The sequence below is a fragment of the Panthera pardus genome, unplaced genomic scaffold, assembly GCF_024362965.1.
Source record: "Panthera pardus isolate Hobbes unplaced genomic scaffold, ASM2436296v1 HiC_scaffold_13, whole genome shotgun sequence".
In the NCBI taxonomy this organism is placed as follows: Eukaryota; Metazoa; Chordata; class Mammalia; order Carnivora; family Felidae; genus Panthera; species Panthera pardus.
The window spans coordinates 142,776,925-142,795,235 of NW_026526688.1; the positions used below are offsets into that span (position 1 = coordinate 142,776,925).

At 45.4% G+C, this 18,311-nt stretch overlaps 1 protein-coding gene across 1 annotated transcript in view; it reads right to left on the minus strand.

The window, feature by feature from the left end:
- Nucleotides 1–18,311, minus strand: part of SHROOM3 (shroom family member 3) — a 320,344-nt gene that overhangs the window by 58,100 nt on the left and 243,933 nt on the right. The window contains 1 exon segment of the mRNA XM_019466895.2: nt 5,639–5,770. Coding sequence (XP_019322440.2) covers nt 5,639–5,770 — 132 coding nt within the window.

Genomic DNA, 18,311 nt, shown 5'->3' on the forward strand with positions numbered 1-18,311 from the left:
AACTTTAAGAATACTTGCTCCAGCCCCTCCATTCCTACCTACCTGCATCTTCATAATAAATTTTACACCAGGTGTTTAACCACCACCAGCCACCCCTACCACCACTCACACATAACCTGACACCGGTGGGGGAGAAAATAATACAGCTCAGAAGAATGCTTCCCTCTTACTCACTTTCAAATGAAAGAATGCCAAATAAAACTTGAAAAACCAGCCCTGTGATCCTTCTCTGTGTTGGATAAAATAAGCAGTTCATATTTTCAGTTTTACCTTTTACACGGTCTGATGATCAGAGGAATCTCCATAGTAATCAATACTCCAATCACCTTGAGATCTAGAACATGACCATGACTGCTGCACCCACCTGTTCTTTCCCATGCCATATGTTCTCTTAAGTGACAGTATTCCCTAGAAGCAAGCACTCGCATTAAGCGGACCTCTGAGCAAAAACTTTGAATCAAGATTATATAAGAAGAAAAGCGGATTCAAATGAGTGGGAATGGGGAAAAGATAATCAAGCATTTATACCTTCAGCTGTGATGGGGTTACATAATGTACAGCCGGCAATCTCAGTAACCACTTCTTTTCATGTAACTTTAAAGTTGAATGAGAAGACCCACCTTTCCTCTAACACTGAGAACACAGTCACAGGTTCCTTCTCTTCCAACAAATGTTGGCAATGAGAACAGAGAAGAACTTGGCTGCTAGGACACAGACAGCCATTCCTTGTGAGAAATGGAAACAGTCATCTAGGAATTCCCCAGGGAAATGGGGAAGCAAAGCCATGAAGTACACAACACAAAGCAATTGCTAATTTGAAGGAGATGAAAAGCCACTCCAAATACGCACGTGCATCCTAAGACATGGTGACTGTGGGGCGCCTGGGGGGCTCAGTCAGTTAAGCGTCCGACTCTAGGTTTGGGCTCAGGTCGTGATCTCACGGTTCCTGAGTTTGAGCCCCGCATCAGGCTCTCTGATGTCAGTGCAGAGCCTGCTTCGGATCCTCTGTCTCCCTCTCTCTCGGCCCCTCCCTTGTTCGCTCTCTCTCTCTCTCTCTCTCTCTCTCTCAAAAATAAGTAACATTAAAAAAAAAGAAACTTAAAAAAAGGAAATATGATGACTGCATACACAGGAGAGAATAATTAAACATTCCTATGCAGAAATACTAATAGTACTGAATTACATGAATGCGCATATAATGAGAAACTTAAGCATGCGGTTGCTTTTTTTTTTTTAATAAACAGGTATAACACAACATCAAAAAGACACCTGTGAAAGGCTTGTCAGTTGCGAACCCTGCAATGAAAGTGTGAACTCTCACTCTCACATAGTAGTGGACTTACCTTGTGGCAAACAGAAGCATCCTAGATAACAGCCCTCTGGCCAACTGCATGTCATATTCAGGGCTGGGATAAAAAGCCATCTCTCCCAACTACTGCCCTCTCTGCTCCTGTCGGGGTTGCAAAGGCTTCCCAACAGTCCACTGCACCTCCCGTCACACCGCCCGAACCACCCGGAACTCGCTAAGCGTGCAACTAGCTGGGTGGGACTCACATTCCCAGTCACCTCTGCAAAACGGCCAATTAAAATTCAATTCCTGCCAAATAAGAGGGAAGAAGAGAAGGTGACCCTTGGTAACTTTTCCTGCAAGAGCCAGCATCTTAGACAATAGCGTGCAGCTTAGAAATGCTAGAATTCCATTTTGTGGGCAGGAGGAGGAGGGAAGCAAGGAAAACCATCTGCTGATAAAATGCATCAAACTGGAATCAGGAAGTTCCCTTGAATGATCTCTGCCAAACCCTCAGCCTCCTCCACATGCAAAAATGCCACTGTCTGCAAAAGTGTGTGTTAATTGCTTTAAGCTTCCCAGTTTGGGAGGCTACTGAGGCAGGGGTCCAAATCAACATCCCCTGAGACCTGCTAGGCACAACTGTCCGGAGAACACGAAGTCAGCAGCCCCGGGACAAAACTCACTGCCAAGGGACGTACAAAGTCCCAGCTGAACTAACCGTGTTGCTCCGCTGAGAATTAGGAGTGAAACCCTGAGCTTGTGTTATCTATTTGTCTTGATTTATTTTACAGAGCACAGACCACCATGTGGTAAATGCTTAGTAAGTAAATGAGGCAGTTATTATAATGATGGTACGACTGGTGGGGGCGGGGGGAGAGGTTTGTGGAGGAAAGCACTGGCTCAGGAAATACTGAATTTCAAGCTAGAACATTTTGTCTCCTTTACCAACTCACTGAACTAGCCTGGCCGAAGGCTTGACAGGTTTTATGGAGATGTTTCTGTTAAGATAAATGAGATCACAGGATTCCTACTGACAGAGTTAGATAAGAGAGCATTCAGGGGTCTCACGGAAGGGAAGGATGGGATTGGATCTGTGAGAATATTAAGCCCTGGACCAGAAAGAGTTTCTCTCTCTAAATCTCGTTGCTTGGCTGGTCGCTGTCTACATCTGGGGGAGGATGGAGTTTCCTGCTCTTACTCTTTTGTTTTTCTTATGCGTAAATGAGAAAATCCTTCCTGGCTATTTGCTCCATGAAAAAGGAACTATCTATAACTCTGACCCAGTGCACTTGGAATTGGCTCATGAAGTAGCCCCAGCACTTTCCAATTCCAAGAGTTGCGACTTATCACAAAGTAGACTTGCTCAATGGCCACTACTAACCTACCAACTCGACACTTGGAAGACTCCTAAGAAGCTGATAAGCACATCGTTTCTGCCCTAAGTGGAAGACCAGGACATCAGCACCTCACCCCTTTCCATATTTCAAGACAGGATTTAGACCAGAGCCAGCCTGAAAGAGAAACAATGACCAAAGCTGGAATAATGTAAGCAATGAAAATAATGTAAGAGCAAAAGTGCATTGGATTACAACACAGAGAAGAAAATAAACATGAAGGAGTCCTTACTGATACAGTTAAAATAAGTAGGGAAAGAGACAGCTCTTCCTTACAGAAGAATTCCAACTAATAAGTACAGAAGGAATGAAGAAAATATGGAATCAGCTTAGAACATTATAGTAATAACTGTTGCAAGGACTATATCCACTAATGGAGAAAGTCTGAGGACAAATAGGGATATTCACATAGTCTCAAAGTTATCTCTTCCAAGATATTACAAAGAGATGAATAGCTGTACGGCAGAGAAACCTGGCAGACTTTACCTCAACCCAGTCATCAAGGTTGACATCACCAGGAGTAAAACATATGGACATAACGTAATCCCTGATAGGACATGCAACCAGGATGCATCACTTCTGTGGTATTCTTGCCAAAAATGTATAGCTTCAATCTAATCATGAGACAATATCAAACAAACCCAAAAAGAAGGCATTCTACAAAATAACTGGCCCATACTCTTTCAGTGTGTCAAGGTTGGAAAAGACAAGGAAAAACTAAGGAAATATCAGATTAGAGGAAACTAAGGAAACATGCCAAATACAATACAGAATCCTAGAACAAAAAAGGGATGTTCATAGGGGAAAAAATGATTAAAACTGAATAAAGTCTTCTGTATATAGCCTGTAGTTAACAGCATTTTATCAATAGCAATTTCTTAGTTTTGATATTTGGATTATGATGATAAAAGATGTAAACATTAGGGAGAGCTAGGTGATGGGTGTACTGAAAATCTCTGTACTATTTTTGCAACTTTTTTATGACTCTAAAATTATTTTGAAATAAAAAGTAAAACCCAAAATGGGCAGGATTTAGGATCGGAGTATAATTGGATAAGAACCACTCCCATTTCCAAGTTCAGTCCTACATCAGTAACACTTGGGATACAGAGATCTCTTCCTCTAGGAAAGAGGAAGCCAGCTATTGCAGGGGCTTACAATAAATATAGTTGTGGAGTCAAGATACACATGTGAAATTCCTAGAGTATACGGAGTTAAAGGGATATGCGTGGGAGCAACGTATCCTTTTTAAAAAGGAAGTTGCTTGCCCATCCACTCCCTTCCTGTCCCCCTTCAGACAGACAGACCACTGATGGCCAGCTTTGACCATGCTGATGAAGGCAACCCCCAAAATTTTTTTAATGTTTATTTATTATTGAGACAGAGAGACACAGAGCATGAGCAGGGAAGAGGTAGAGAGAGGGGAGACACAGAATCTGAAGTAGGCTCCAGGCTCTGAGCTGTCAGCACAGAGCCCAATGGGGCTTGAACCCACAGACCGTGAGATCATGACCTGAGCCGAAGTCGGTCACCTAACCAACTGAGCCACCCAGGTGCCCCAACCCCGGCTCATTTTAAAGACTGTCTCTTCATGGATAGGACACCATCCAGGTATACAATTAGGTTCATTTGTTTCATCCAACTGTTAAAGATTGATTTATAAAATCTTTTCATTGTTTCAAGCTCAAACTCAGGTCTGTGTGATTCCAGTGCTCAAGTACGGCTTCAGTCAATCTATGCTCTTCCTGCCTTCATCAGCCTAATGGTCCCACGCTTATTCCCAAGGGCCCCACTGGCAGCAGCATGGAAGTCACACTCTTTAATCTGTCTTCTCCCTTCTCCCATCCTCATCTGCTATCGATCTGCTTCCTAAATTCATCTCGAATCATGTCTCCTCTCTTGTCCCATCACCGCTTGTGTGGTTCAATCCTGATCATTTTCTTCCCAGACTATCGCAGTAACTTCTTAACTACAACCTCTGGCCTTGAGCACACTGGTGCTGATGCCACACCAACCTACACAGCCCAGTGGAGTCTTCCCAAGTAGAGGCTCTGGTTCTCTACATTGACAATCCAAGGAGGCTAAAGGACATAGTTCTCAGGGCTCTGCCTCTTCCGGCTGGCCCCAGAACAGCCTTTGCCAGCTGGCTCCCTTGTAGCCAGCACCTTCTGCAAATCTGACCTGTCCTCTACCACTAACCGAATTCCCACAGCTGTGGGAGCACACAGGAGCACAGAGGATGCACAGGTGAGTAGCTGCAAATGTTTTTTAGGCTAACTTTACAATCTCAGGACACTCCTCAGTTAACAGAGGACAAGAGTTTTATATGATCATCAGTTCAAAGATGAATTAATCTTGCTGTACAATTTAACACATTTGTCATTTCCAAAGTGTAAGACCTTGGTTGGTATATTGCTGTGAGTGTTTTTCATTGTAGTTTCAAAAACAGTTACGGATGTGTTTTTTAAAAAGATATCTGAATCAGGGGTGCCTGGGTGGCTTAGCTGGTAAAGCTTCTGACTTCAGCTCAGGTCATGATCTTGTGGTTCATGAGTTCGAGCCTCGCGTCGGGCTCTGTGCTGACAGCTGGGAGACTGGAGCCTGCTTCACATTCTGTGTCTCCCTCTCTCTCTGCCCCTCCCCTGCTCACACTCTCAGTCTCTCTCTCTCTCAAAAATAAACAAACATACAAAAAAAAAAAAAAAAAGAGAGAGAGAGAGATCTGACTCAAATGATTTGAGGGAGCCCCAGACTACCTCCCGGGAACTTTAGGGTTCTTCAGAACCTATTTTGAAAACCATCATTATTGTACTCTGAGCTGCTATCAGACCTCCTTGTTCAGCCCCTCCTACCTACCTACCAAGTATCTTGACCAGCCTTGCCCCCAGTCCCTTTTCTTCCAGCAGCCGAGTTCCTTTTCTGAACTGCTCCGCACAGACTCTGTGTCTCTTACCTGTGCTTCGGCCGAAGCTTAACTCCTCCTGACCATGCTGCTTTCCTGTGCTGGGGGTCCAAGGTGAGGGGCTCTGGGCTGAGGGAGTCAGAGGTACTGGTACCTGCAGGGCCTGGGTCTGCACACGCATCTCTGGCAAAACAAAAGAATGGGAAAACGGGAAAATATGATGGTGTTCATGGGAAGGGCGCACTAATGAATCAACAAGAAAAATGCATGAAAATTAACTGAGCGGTTAAAGCAGAACTGCAAACTGAGTGCAGAGTTCTCAGCCTGCACCCACTGAAGTGCTCTGCTCCAAAGAAGGCAGGCCCATGCCTGAGGGGCTTCATCCTTTCCCATCTATGTTTCTGTGCAGCACTAAAGTATACTTCCCAGTTTAAAATACCAGGTTTTCCAACCAAGGGGGAAGAGACACTACAATGAAGGTGAACTCCCCCTATAATTCAGCCTCCATCAGTAAATAAGTGAGAAACTGGACTCACTAAAGCAAATGGCCAGGCAATGTCCCTGAAACCCAGTACCCACTGCCTCCCTTCTTTTTTTTAATGTTTATTTTGAGAGAGAGTGCATTCATGCGAACAGGAGGAAGAGGAAGAGGAAGAGGAAGAGGAAGAGGAGGAAGAGGAAGAGGAAGAGGAGGAAGAGGAAGAGGAGGAAGAGGAAGAGGAAGAGGAAGAGGAAGAGGAAGAGGAAGAGGAGGAAGAGGAAGAGGAGGAAGAGGAAGAGGAGGAAGAGGAAGAGGAAGAGGAAGAGGAAGAGGAAGAGGAAGAGGAGGAGGAGGAGGAGGAGGAGGAGGGGAGAGAGAGAGAGAGAGAGAGAGAGAGAGAGACAGAGAGAGAGAGAGACACAGAGAGAGTCCCAAGCAGGCTCTGTGCCATCAGAGCAGAGCCCAAAATGGGGCTTGATCTCACAAACTGTGACCAGAGCGGAAATCAAGAGTCGGACGTTTACCCGACTGAGCCACCCAGGCACCCCAGACCACTGCCTCCCTTCTCAATTCATTATAAGGAGAGTGACCCCCAAGGGGAGCAGGCCTCCTCTGTTCAGTGAGTGGCAGCTCAGAAGAGCATGCCAACTCTTAAGCCTTAGCTGTTTCAGATTGTCTAGATTCCACCGTGCTGGAGGCAAGCCTTTTATGTGTCCATTTAAGTCCACCCTCACACCCCCCAGGTCCCTAACACCATTCTCTTTTCCTCCCCAGTCCCAGGCAGAGAAAATTTTAAGCCCTGCGTGACCAATATGTGGCACACATTCTGCCACAAGAACAGGTGTATTTCTTCCCCATAGGAGACTCTCAGCTTCTGAATTTCCAAATGCCTGACTCGAAGGCATCCTCTTGATCAGACAGTCGCCTGCCTCAGGCTCTGAAGCAGTTTTGTCATTATTCTGCTCTGCTGGGTACCAGTGATGTGTTTTCAGTGTGGGTCTTTAAGGATCATTCTGAGACTAGGAGAGCCTACCGGTGGCCCCCACACACGTCCTGTGAGCAGGAATCGGAGAAGAGGCAAATGCATGCAGCCTCTCCTCTGTGTGAGCCTTGGCTGAGAAGAGGCGGGATTATCAAACGGCTGTCAATTTCTTTTATTTCAGGACACAGAGGGAGATGACCAAGGAGTTTCCATTTCTAAGATATGCTTCCTTAGCTAAGTACCCTTACCCCTTTCTGTACATTACTTTTCTCATCAAATTTAGGATTCCTGGAGTTGAATATGGTCAATATAAGTCTAGGCTTGAAGTCTGAAGGCTCAGTTGAGGTTCTGTCACTTATGAATTGAAAGACATTGGGCAAATGCCCTCTGAACCTAGGCCCCACATCTGTAATATAAATATAAGAGGCAGGGCACAGCATGACTAGGGGGCTGGTTCCGTAGGCAGCCTCTCTGATTTGGAGTCCTGACTCTTCCTACTGACTAGCTCTGTGACTCTGACCCCTCTGTGTCCCGGCTGTCTCATCTCTGAAAGGGGCGTAAAAGAACACCGTTTTTCATAGAGCTGTTGAGAAGCTGAAGCTAATTCAGATGAAGCACTTAGGATAGAGCCTGGCACATGCTCAGTACTCAGAAAATTAGCCAATATTATCATGCCCATCTTGCAAAATTGCTGCTAAGTCTTCTAGATGATGTCTGTTACCTGTCTAGCACACTGCCTACAGGTGGTATTTGCCTAATTATTTTCACAATCATTTTACTGCAGTACCTCCATGTTAGAGCTCCTTTCAGCCAACATGTTCTACGAAACAGACACCACTAAAAAGACCGAATCTATGCTGGGAATAACCACAGAAAGAGCTTTGGCCAGAGAGTTAATATGTCAAGGCCTTTTGCAGAATTCATCCTGTGGTCCCCAATTAGAATTACTCCTACAACCCTCAGAGGCACCAACACCACCTGGCTTAAACTGGGGGCAGAAAACAGACTCAAGGGTATCTCACCATCAGATGTGTGAATGTAAAGATTACATGTATGTCACGAGCACACCCAGGACCACTCACCGGTATAATCCATTCTGACAGCAAGCTTTCCTTTCTAGTCTCCTCTAGATGCCCATGTGTCTGCTAGTGGAGAGCAAAGGCCAAGCCTGAGCTTTCATAAAACCTCTGTGGCGTTTAATACCTTCCTCATTTGGGGCTTGAACCATAATTGCTGGCTCTGTACCACAGCGAAGCCCCTTTCTCTTTCCTCGCCCACTCCCCCTTCCTGGGAGGTGCCAGGTGATGGAAGGTCCAGGAGGGCACTGTCACAGGGAAGGGATGGCAGGAAGGGCAGGCAAATGAAAAAGAGATGAAAGCACAAGGAACAGGAGATGATCTCATCCTTTCAAGGACTTTCGATACAGGATTCCTCACAACCCTAGGAAAGCAGAGACCGGCACCCCAGCATTGCTCTCCAGGCCACTGGCTGTCTGGTCACCTGCCACCTCCAGGAGACCGACTGAGGTTAGCTACTGGGTGTGAGGGTTCATGGAACTCATGTAGCTTGTTGCTGACTGCAGTCCCCCCACTCCCCCCCTTGCTAAACCACAGCACGGCCTCCCTGCTAATCTACGCCTCCCCCCACCCTGGATGGGCTGGCTCCAGAGGCCAGATGGAGGTCCTGGCAATGAGTGGGCTTTCTGGATGTATCATACAAACTAGAAAAGAGGCTAGAGAGAGTGCAGGAAGAATCGCCAGCACTTAGAACACAGCTTTTCTGCCTTAAACTCTTTCTAGAATCATCTGGATGACAAACATTTAAAACATTTATATGTTCTAATGAAAAAAAAAATCCATGATGAATCTAGACCTAAATTAGTCCTGGAATGAGTGTTGGGAAGCCTATTACTCCAAAGACCTCCCCGTTGGACTCCTCACTTCGCCTTTTAATCCCCTCGCCAGTTATCTTATCTGCACCTTGAACTTGGCCTGTCTCTGCAATGCACATTTTCCCATCCGCTTCCGGCCTCTCAGCAGAGTGGAACTGGCAAAGCCTACAATGTGCTCTGATCACGTGCCCCACTGGTGCTACTGTGATTCCACACACCTGGGACAGATTATTCCAAGTCTTTCCTATAGGAGATGTGTGCTTTCCCATATATCAGGAGTCATTCTCACAACTTCTCTATAAAGGCAAAACCTAATTGTTTGAGCCCCATCTTCCAGATGAATACGCCGAGACAGACAGGTTGTATATCTTGGCTCAAACCATACATGGAATCACACTCACGCGAGATAAAAATCACCATCAGTTACTCTTCTTCCTTTCAGTGTAAAAGCTTCAAACTTGTTTAGTTTATATCACAAATTCTGTAGGCCTTGGAAGTACACCCAGATTTGGTCAGAATGGGTGGAGATGGTGATGGTGGGGACTTTAATTAAACATGTTGCCAAATGAGCTTATTTTTTAGTTAAAAGATACTCAAAGGTAGACACCCACAGATATCCTGCAGAAGCCTTAGACTCAATGAAACAAGTTCAAGTGAAAAAATACAGAGGTAAACCATATGCCTCTCCAGCCTTAGGGAGCTACTTCCAGATCCCAAAAGGCACCACATTCTCCTGGTTTATCCATACTTGCCCTTCAGGTTTCAGTTTGGACATCATCTCCTCCGAGTGCAAGTTGGCATGAGGTGCTGCGCCCTGTGCTAGCTATAGGTGTGCATTTCAAAGTGCAATGCACACTGTCTTCTGACCACCTGTTTGCTGGTCTGTCTTCCTCCACATGCTTAGAAAGGCAAGCAGACCAGCTTGCTGCCTGGCACACTGAGTCGCTTGATAATCATTTGTTAAATGAACGAAATATTGCCAAATGTTCAACAGATCTGTAACGTGTCTTCCTTCCCATCTCCTTTTTGTTCACTTAACTGGCTGGCAAAGCTAATGAGGGTTGCGGGGGCGGGGGGAACTGTTTGTATATTGTTTCTTGCTCTTCCCCAGTCTCGAGATCAAGGTTTAGGAGGAGCTAAAAACAAAATTGTGAACCACAATCCTCCTGTCATCTTTCTTCCCCAGACAGTTAAGAAACAAGAAATCCAGGCCAACTGCCTCCATTTCTACTCCCTGTGATGATTACACTCATATTTTGTCCACCCTCTCCCCCACCACCCTCAATATTCCTAACTCATGAATATACACTGGCTACTTTACTATTTGATATTTTAGTAGAGCCATTCACTGCTTTCTGAACTGAGTGTCAGCCAACATCAGAAGTTCCAGATCATTCTGTTCCCTGTGGCTCTCCCGAACAGCATGAAAATTGGGGGGAGGCCTGGAGAAGCTGGAGTAAGAGCTGTGAGGAACTGAGCCAGACATTTTTTTTTTTTTTAATTTTTTTTTTCAACGTTTTTTATTTATTTTTGGGACAGAGAGAGACAGAGCATGAACGGGGGAGGGGCAGAGAGAGAGAGGGAGACACAGAATCGGAAACAGGCTCCAGGCTCCGAGCTGTCAGCCCAGAGCCTGACGCGGGGCTCGAACTCACGGACTGTGAGATCGTGACCTGGCTGAAGTCGGACGCTTAACCGACTGCGCCACCCAGGCGCCCCGAGCCAGACATTTTAAATGGTCTTTCCAGATCCCTTTAGATTCCTGCTTTCTACTGAGTTTAAATACTTTTATTTTGTCTTGGGGCAGAGTGGCAAAGAATCATCTCTCCTTGGCAGGGACTGTTACAACATTAGAGAAATGCAGCAGTTCCTCCCTTTTTGTGGGGTTTCATCCAACAGGAAAGAGCTTCCTCACTGGCTGCTTCCACTCCTGTCCCCCTTCAATCCAGCGTCTACCAGCAGCCAGTGACACTTTTAAAAAATGTACATGACTCAGGGCACCTGGGTGGCTTGGTCAGTTGAGCATCCGTCTCTTGATTTTAGCTCAGGTCATGGGATCGAGCTCCTCGTTGAGCTCTTTGAGGAGCCTGGGGACTGCTTGAGATCCTCTCCCTCTCTCTCTCTCCCCCCTGTTCACACTCTAAAATTTCTTTTTATGCTTCCGATTCTGTGTCTCCCTCTCTCTCTGCCCCTCCCCCGTTCATGCTCTGTCTCTCTCGGTCTCAAAAATAAACGTTAAAAAAAAAAAATTAAAAAAAAAAAAAAAAAGGGCACCTGGGTGGCTCAGTCGGTTAAGCATCCGACTTCAGCTCAGGTCACGATCTCGCGGTCCGTGAGTTTGAGCCCCGCATCGGGCTCTGGGCTGATGGCTCACAGCCTGGAGCCTGCTTCCGATTCTGTGTCTCCCTCTCTCTCTGCCCCTCCCCCGTTCATGCTCTGTCTCTCTCTGTCTCAAAAATAAATAAACGTTAAAAAAAAATTAAAAAAATAAAATTTCTTTTTAAAAATTTAAAAATAAAAAATAAATTAAAAAAATGCAAATGGCTCATGTCACTTTCTAATAAAACCCTGTGTATCTACCCCCTGCACTTCAGAGAGAATTCAAGTTCCTTAAGTTGGCTGTTGAGGCCCAAGTGACCTGGCTTCCAGTCCTCCCTTACACATCACCCTCCTACTTCGCCCTGACCTCACAGGCCAGCCTTAAGCTCCCATCCCACCAACCTCTTCACCTTCACACATGCTGTTCCCACTGCCCGGAACAGTCTTCGTCCCAATTTCTTCACTTGGCTGGCTCCTCCTTAGCCTTCTGGTCCCGGGTCGAACATCACCCCATCTACTGCCAAAGTCTCTTTCCTGGCACCTGGTCTTTTCTTTCACGGCACTACTGGCCGCATGTGATTATTCACTGGCACATGGTCTATTTCCTCTACTAAATGGCAAGCTCAGTGAGGTCTGGGCCCCTGGCCGGTCTGTCTCCAATTTTGTTTTTTTAAACCACTACACACCTAGGGCCTAGCACATTGAGTGGTTCACAGTAGGCACATAATACAGATTTGTTGAATGGATCACAGGAGACTGTAAAAGGACTAGTTGGGATGCATCCAGAATGGAGCTCTCTGCCTGTCAACTCTTAAAGGTATTAAGTTCTTTACTGCACATGTTTTGGGGAAGGTGGTTCTCTCTTCTTTCAGTTGCTTTCTCTACAAGACTGTCAGCCAATTTCTTTGAGAAAGCATAGTTTGGCCCTATTGGTCCATCTCATTAGCAGCAGGGTTTGTGGGGTGGGGAGGACCGGTGTTGAGGGACCTTGGCCGAGCCTTCCAAACAAACAGTTGGCACGGCCTGGTGCAGTTTCGCTGCCTGATGTTTTGAAGCAGCCAGAATGCTTTCTCAGATTAAGCAGACAGAAGTGCATTTATATAGGCCTGAGCCTGTCCTCAGAGCCCACTGGAGAAATTCCTGTGGATTTATGCTGGATGCCACTGTGTGCTCATTTTCACAATTTGCCTTATTAAAAGTCGTGTTCTTGGTTTCCTGTGTGTTCGTTTGCTTTGTTTTGTCCTGTTCCATGTCCATCATGCGTGAAGCTGGCCTAATTATCAGGTCTCTCTCGGTAGCAGGTTTGAGGGTCATTACTAAAGGCTTCCCACACATTTCTCCTCCATCTCCTGGAGGGGGTAAAAAGCCTGGACTCTTGGTTTCTCCAGTGTCTGGAAGAAGAGTGGAAAAATTGATGCCATTGGGAACAGATTTCTATTCTTAGCCTAATATAGCTGTTCTCCATTCTTGGATGATTGAGCCATTTATCAAAGTTTTCAGACATCCTCAGTGAACTGTCCTTTCTTTAAAAGCCCCCTGTTCCTTTTGGTTCCTATGTATTTAGACTTAGCCTTCTGGGTCAGGGTCCCTCCATTACTCTCTTTTTTAAATTTTATTTTTTGCTTTTAAAATCACTATTTACCCACCTAGGAAGCTCACTCTGTATTCTCTCAGGCCTAAACCCTATCTGGTGCTCTCCATCATAGCGATGTCACTGATTTGTACTTAAAAACCTCTTCTTTCTGGGGCACCTGCTGTGGCTCAGTTGGTTAAGTGCCTGACTTTGGCTCAGGTCATGATCTCACAGTTTGTGAGTTCGAGACCGCATCGGGCTCTCTGTCACCACAAGCCTGCTTCAGATCCTCTGTCCCCCCCTCTCTCTCTGCCCCTCCCCTGCTCGTTCTCTACCTCTCTCTCAAAATAAATAAATAAACTTGAAAAAAAAAAAGCTTAAAAAAAAACAAAAAACCTCTTCTTTCTGCTCATGCACCCTCATTTGGCAGCTTGCTCACTCCACGAAGGCCACGCATAACCCTTCAGTCAGGCGTTGTCGTGATCGGTAGGCCTCAGACCTGTGTCCGTCTGTACCTCCTGCTCTTGCTGCTGCTTTTTCTCACTTCATATCCCTTGAAACCTCCCAATGGATCCACGTGTACAATTTGTACCACCGGCATTCAACGTATTTCTGATGATGTTTGAAACCATAGTAAGCTTAACCATATCTAGATCTTAGGTAATGACTTCTATGTTGACCTTGCACAAGGACTAGAAAAGGGTGGGTAGGGGAAAAAGCCAGATGACTGGCCAGATCTTTTCACCTACCTAATAAATATTTAATCACTTCAGATTTACCTTTGACTGTAATCCCTCCACCCACTGAAGCCTATGCACAGGCAGCCCAGAGCAAGTGCGTAAGAAAACCAAGGGCACTCATGCAAGGCCCTATAGTTAAATTGATGATATCTTTACCACTGGAGGAGTACAGTCCTCCCCTCAAATACTCAGAGCCTGACCTTAAATCAACTTTGATAAGTGGCAGGCTGTGTAATATGGATTAATGTGGATTCTGGAGCCAGCTGTTCACATTATTATTTGGGCTCTATTACCTAATAGGTGTTCGACCTTTGGCAGATCACTTATAACCTCTTATGCCTCAATTTCCTCCGCTACGAAATAGGATAATAATACCACCTACACCAAAGGGTAGTTGTGAGGCTTAAACAAGTTGATATGCCTAAAGCACTTAGAACAGAGCCTGGCAATAAATGTTAACTTAGAATAGAAACTTACATTTATTGGGCACATGGTATGTATCTGATACTGGACTTTAAAAACAGCTATTCAGTGAATTTTCTTATCATGTGAAACAGTGATGATCCTCATTACAGATAAAGAAAGCAAAATGAAATAAAACAAGTAGAAACGGGAATGGCTGAAGGCCACACCCTTTCCTCCATGTCACCCCTCGTTAAATGCCCCTGAGATCACTGGCTTTGAAAACTGTTTTCCTTTTTTTTTTTGTAATTTTTTTTTTTTTTTAAATATTTACTTTTGACAGGGAGAGAGAGACACACACACACAACGAGAACAGGGGAGGGGCAGAGAGAGAGAGATAGAGAGAGAGAGAGAGAGAGAAACACAGAATCAGAAGCAGGCTCCAGGCTCTGAGCTGTCAGCACAGAGCCCGAAGCGGGGCTCAAACCCACAAACCATGAGATCATGACCTGAGCCGAAGTCGGACACTCAACCGACTGAGCCACCCAGGCGCCCCTGAATACTCTTTTCTTAAGCATTGCCACATGTTAAGCCATGCATGCCTGGCATTTCTTCCACATCACCCTTTTGCTACTTATAGGAGACAAAAAGATATGCATGAAAACAAAAGACTAGCAAATATGCCAGAATGTTACTACTGGGTGATTATAGATGATATTTTTCTTTTTCTGTATCTTGCAAATTGTTTACGGTTAACAGTATAATTACCAGAAAAAGTAAATTAGCCTTATTTTTTTCCTAACTAAAATGAGTCTAAGAGTCTGGTTTCTTCATATTTTTAAAGGGAAATCTTTGTCAGGGAATGAAAGTGGATAGATCTCTCCTGGGAGGAAATCTGGGCAGTGGAAAGACTACACTGGTGGCAGGTTTACTCTGGGAGCTCTAGCAACCACTGAAAATCCTTGTTGGAGTAGGAAGCAGAATTTCTGGGAAGCCAGTATCAGTAGAGAAATGAACGCTTCCTGAGAAAATTCAGCCTCCATCTTTCTTTCCCAACACCCCCCTCTCATGCATTCCCAAAGAACCATGCAAATCTCTACACTGAACTGTAATAATTCCTTACTTTATTCTCACCCATTATAGCTTAAAAGTACCTTCCATACATTATTCCTTTTGGCCTTCATAATAATCCTACATAATAGAATGGGTACTATTTAGCCCCACTGAACAGATCTACATTCACAGCCTCACAGAGAGACACTAACTTGCCCTAGTGCAGGACTTGTAAGATACACAACTGGCATATGAAGCCAGGGCCCCTAACTCCAACTCTCACCCTCTCTCATTTCATATTACTTTTGGATCCTACAGTCCTAAAAGTCCATTGATACAGGTGACAAACATTTAATACCAAGACTTCTTCAAAGGGAAAGCTTCTTTGGAAGAAAATAGAAATCCAAACGGGACCCTCTCCAGCCCTAGCTTAAATGTCCCTAGATCTAGAGAGATGATGAGGTCAGATTTTGAAAGACTCCTAATCCTTACCTCTGCCGCCAAAACTGCATTCCTGTTTTTACTCAGAACTTCCTAACACTGGTCACGCTGCTGAAAACATACGGCACATGTTTCATGCCAAGACTCAGAGGCCACTTCTATACCCTGCCCAATCATCCAACCCCTCCATCAACAATCACTAAGGTCCACAATGGACCACACAATGGATTAGGCCCTGGCTTGCAATGGCAGTTGAGTGGACCCCTCCTGTGAAATTATAAACTAATGGGAAGACAGGCAAGACAACTGTACAAATATACAATGACAAACCATGGTAAGTGCTAGAGAGAGAGTACATGAGACCACAAGAGTAGTCCACACTCAGCACACCTTCCTCTCCTTTCCATTCCCTCTCTTTCATTGTCTATATATATGCTTGTTTCCCCTGGTCATATGCTTCAAGGAGGGCAGGTTATCAAAGCACAGTCCCAGATGCTGTAATTACCCTATGGAGTGCTCCGAGCCAGGCCATAATCATTACCTGCACAGCCTAATGTAATCCTCACAACCAGTCTCTAAGGCAGGTACTTTTATGCTGTTACATCTCCACTTTCCAGATGAGGAAAAGGAAGCTCAGAGAAGCAGAGAAAATTGAACACGCTCTACTGGAACAAAAATTAAATCCAGATCTGGCTGATGACAAAGCCTATGCTCCTCACCCCCATGCAATAGTCTTAGTTTCTCTTTTCTTCCTTGGCCAGGTAAGGTGCTCTTCTAAGAGATGATGCCCAATGAATATTTAGTAAAACTATGCTCCGAGTGGACATTTGGCCAGCTTCCTGGTGGGCTCCCTGCAGTTGCCCACTCTGTCTCCTGTGGATGGGCACTGCTCTCTTCCCAGAGGGAAGTTTTGTTGCTGATGCCCTACTTGGACCAGACAGGTATGTTTTTGGTCTCATGAGGCAGGTGGGGAGGGATGCACAGAATATAATGCAATCAGCCCCCAGACCCTCAGCTGACACAGCAAAGAACACAGGAAACAATCTTGACATCCTACGTCATGGGAGGGTAAGGTTGGAGCCAAATACAAAATGTCCCAGTCCAAATTCCTATGGCTTCCCTCTCCCAGACCACAGTGCATGGCATAGTCCCAGCGATGACCACTAGGACAGTGTGTTAGAAAGGATCTACTTGAGGGGCACCTGGGTGGCTCAGTCGGTTAAGCGTCCAACTTCGGCTCAGGTCACAATCTCACAGTTTGTGGGTTCGAGCCCCACATTGAGCTCTGTGCTGACAGCTCGGAGACTGGAGCCTGCTTCAGATTCTGTGTCTCCCTTTCTCTCTCTGCCCCTCCCCTGCTCACACTCTGTCTCTGTTTCTCAAAAATAAATAAATGTAAAAAAAAAAAAATTAAGAAAGGATCCACTTGAGGTGAGAGGAGCAAGAGAGAGAGAATAAGCAGCAATGTGGTAGAAGTAACATAGGAAAACATTTGGTAACACTTCCTCCCTTCTTTCCACACATTAGGAAAAAGCAGTTGGGATGATTAAGCGGAACACCCAAAATGGCCATATGCGCACACACTAACATAGAGGGAGATAATACTGGACCGGCAGCCGGGAGACCTGCACTGGGTTAGGACAGGTGAGCTATAGGGTTTCTTCTACCTTTAATGGTCTATGAACCGAGGTGAGAAAAAAAAGGGCATAAGTAACAATCCTGAGTGAGAAAACACAATTTCTGAGTACCTTCATCCATTAAGTGATGAGTGCTTTCTACATGCAGGTTCCAAATTAGAATCTGTGTGGAATAAAAGACAATTTCTAATCTGATCCACGATTTGGATCAGATTGACCTGGGTTGCATCTGAGCTCGGCCAGTCCCTGGCCATGATTCTGACCCTCAGGACCTCATGTATAAAAAAGGGGACAGAGTATTATCTACCTCGTGGCAAGGCTGTGGGATCCAGGGAGACTGGCTCGTGGGAACCACTACCAGACACAGCCATGATCACGTGATCACAGTGGTCTACATGAGAGAGACGAACAGGATAAGTCATCAAGGGGTGTGACCGCATGGTTGGTATAATGACAGGCTCTTTAATTCCTCAAAACAGGAAAACTGCAAATGTCCAAAGCATTTAGGGAGGGATATAAATATTTAACTCCAGGGCGGAGGATTTTTTGCACATAATTAACAAGAAATATGGAGCATGAGGAAGGCCCCTTGGGAAGGCACAAGCACAGAGGACCTAGCAGCTGGTATGAAAGAAATAGTTCCTCAAGCACAAGGATGACAGAATTAGCCTAAGGAGCTCTTCCAGGGGCCTCCTCTCATCAGAGGAGCCCCAGGCACCGGACAGAAATGGCACTTCAGGGAATGTATGTGCATGGATATGTTAAAAACATGACTTTGGGCCCAGGGTGGTTGGTTTTTTTTTTTTTTTTTTTTTGAGTCCCTGGAGTCCTCCCACATCAGGCTCAGAGTGAGACATCCCTCCCCTCCTCCTGGCTCTGGAAGGTTCCTGGGGTTGCAACGTAGTCAGTGGCAGCCAGGGTTTCACTCTCCATCTACATGCAAACTAAGTCACTCCTGTCCTAAACCTGCCTAGAGAAGAGGGGTGGACCTTAAAACTGGAAATGGAGACCGTCATTCATTGAGAGAAAATAGGTCCCTTGCTAAATTTGGCATCAGCTGAGGAATCTTAGAAAAAATGAACTCACCCCCTTGTTTGTGAGGAAGGCCTAATCCTCACTTTGCCCAAGAGGATTATTGGGTGTTAGAAGGAAGCTTGCATGCACTTTTTTTAAGCTTGTGCCAACTGCATTTGTGTCCACAGTAT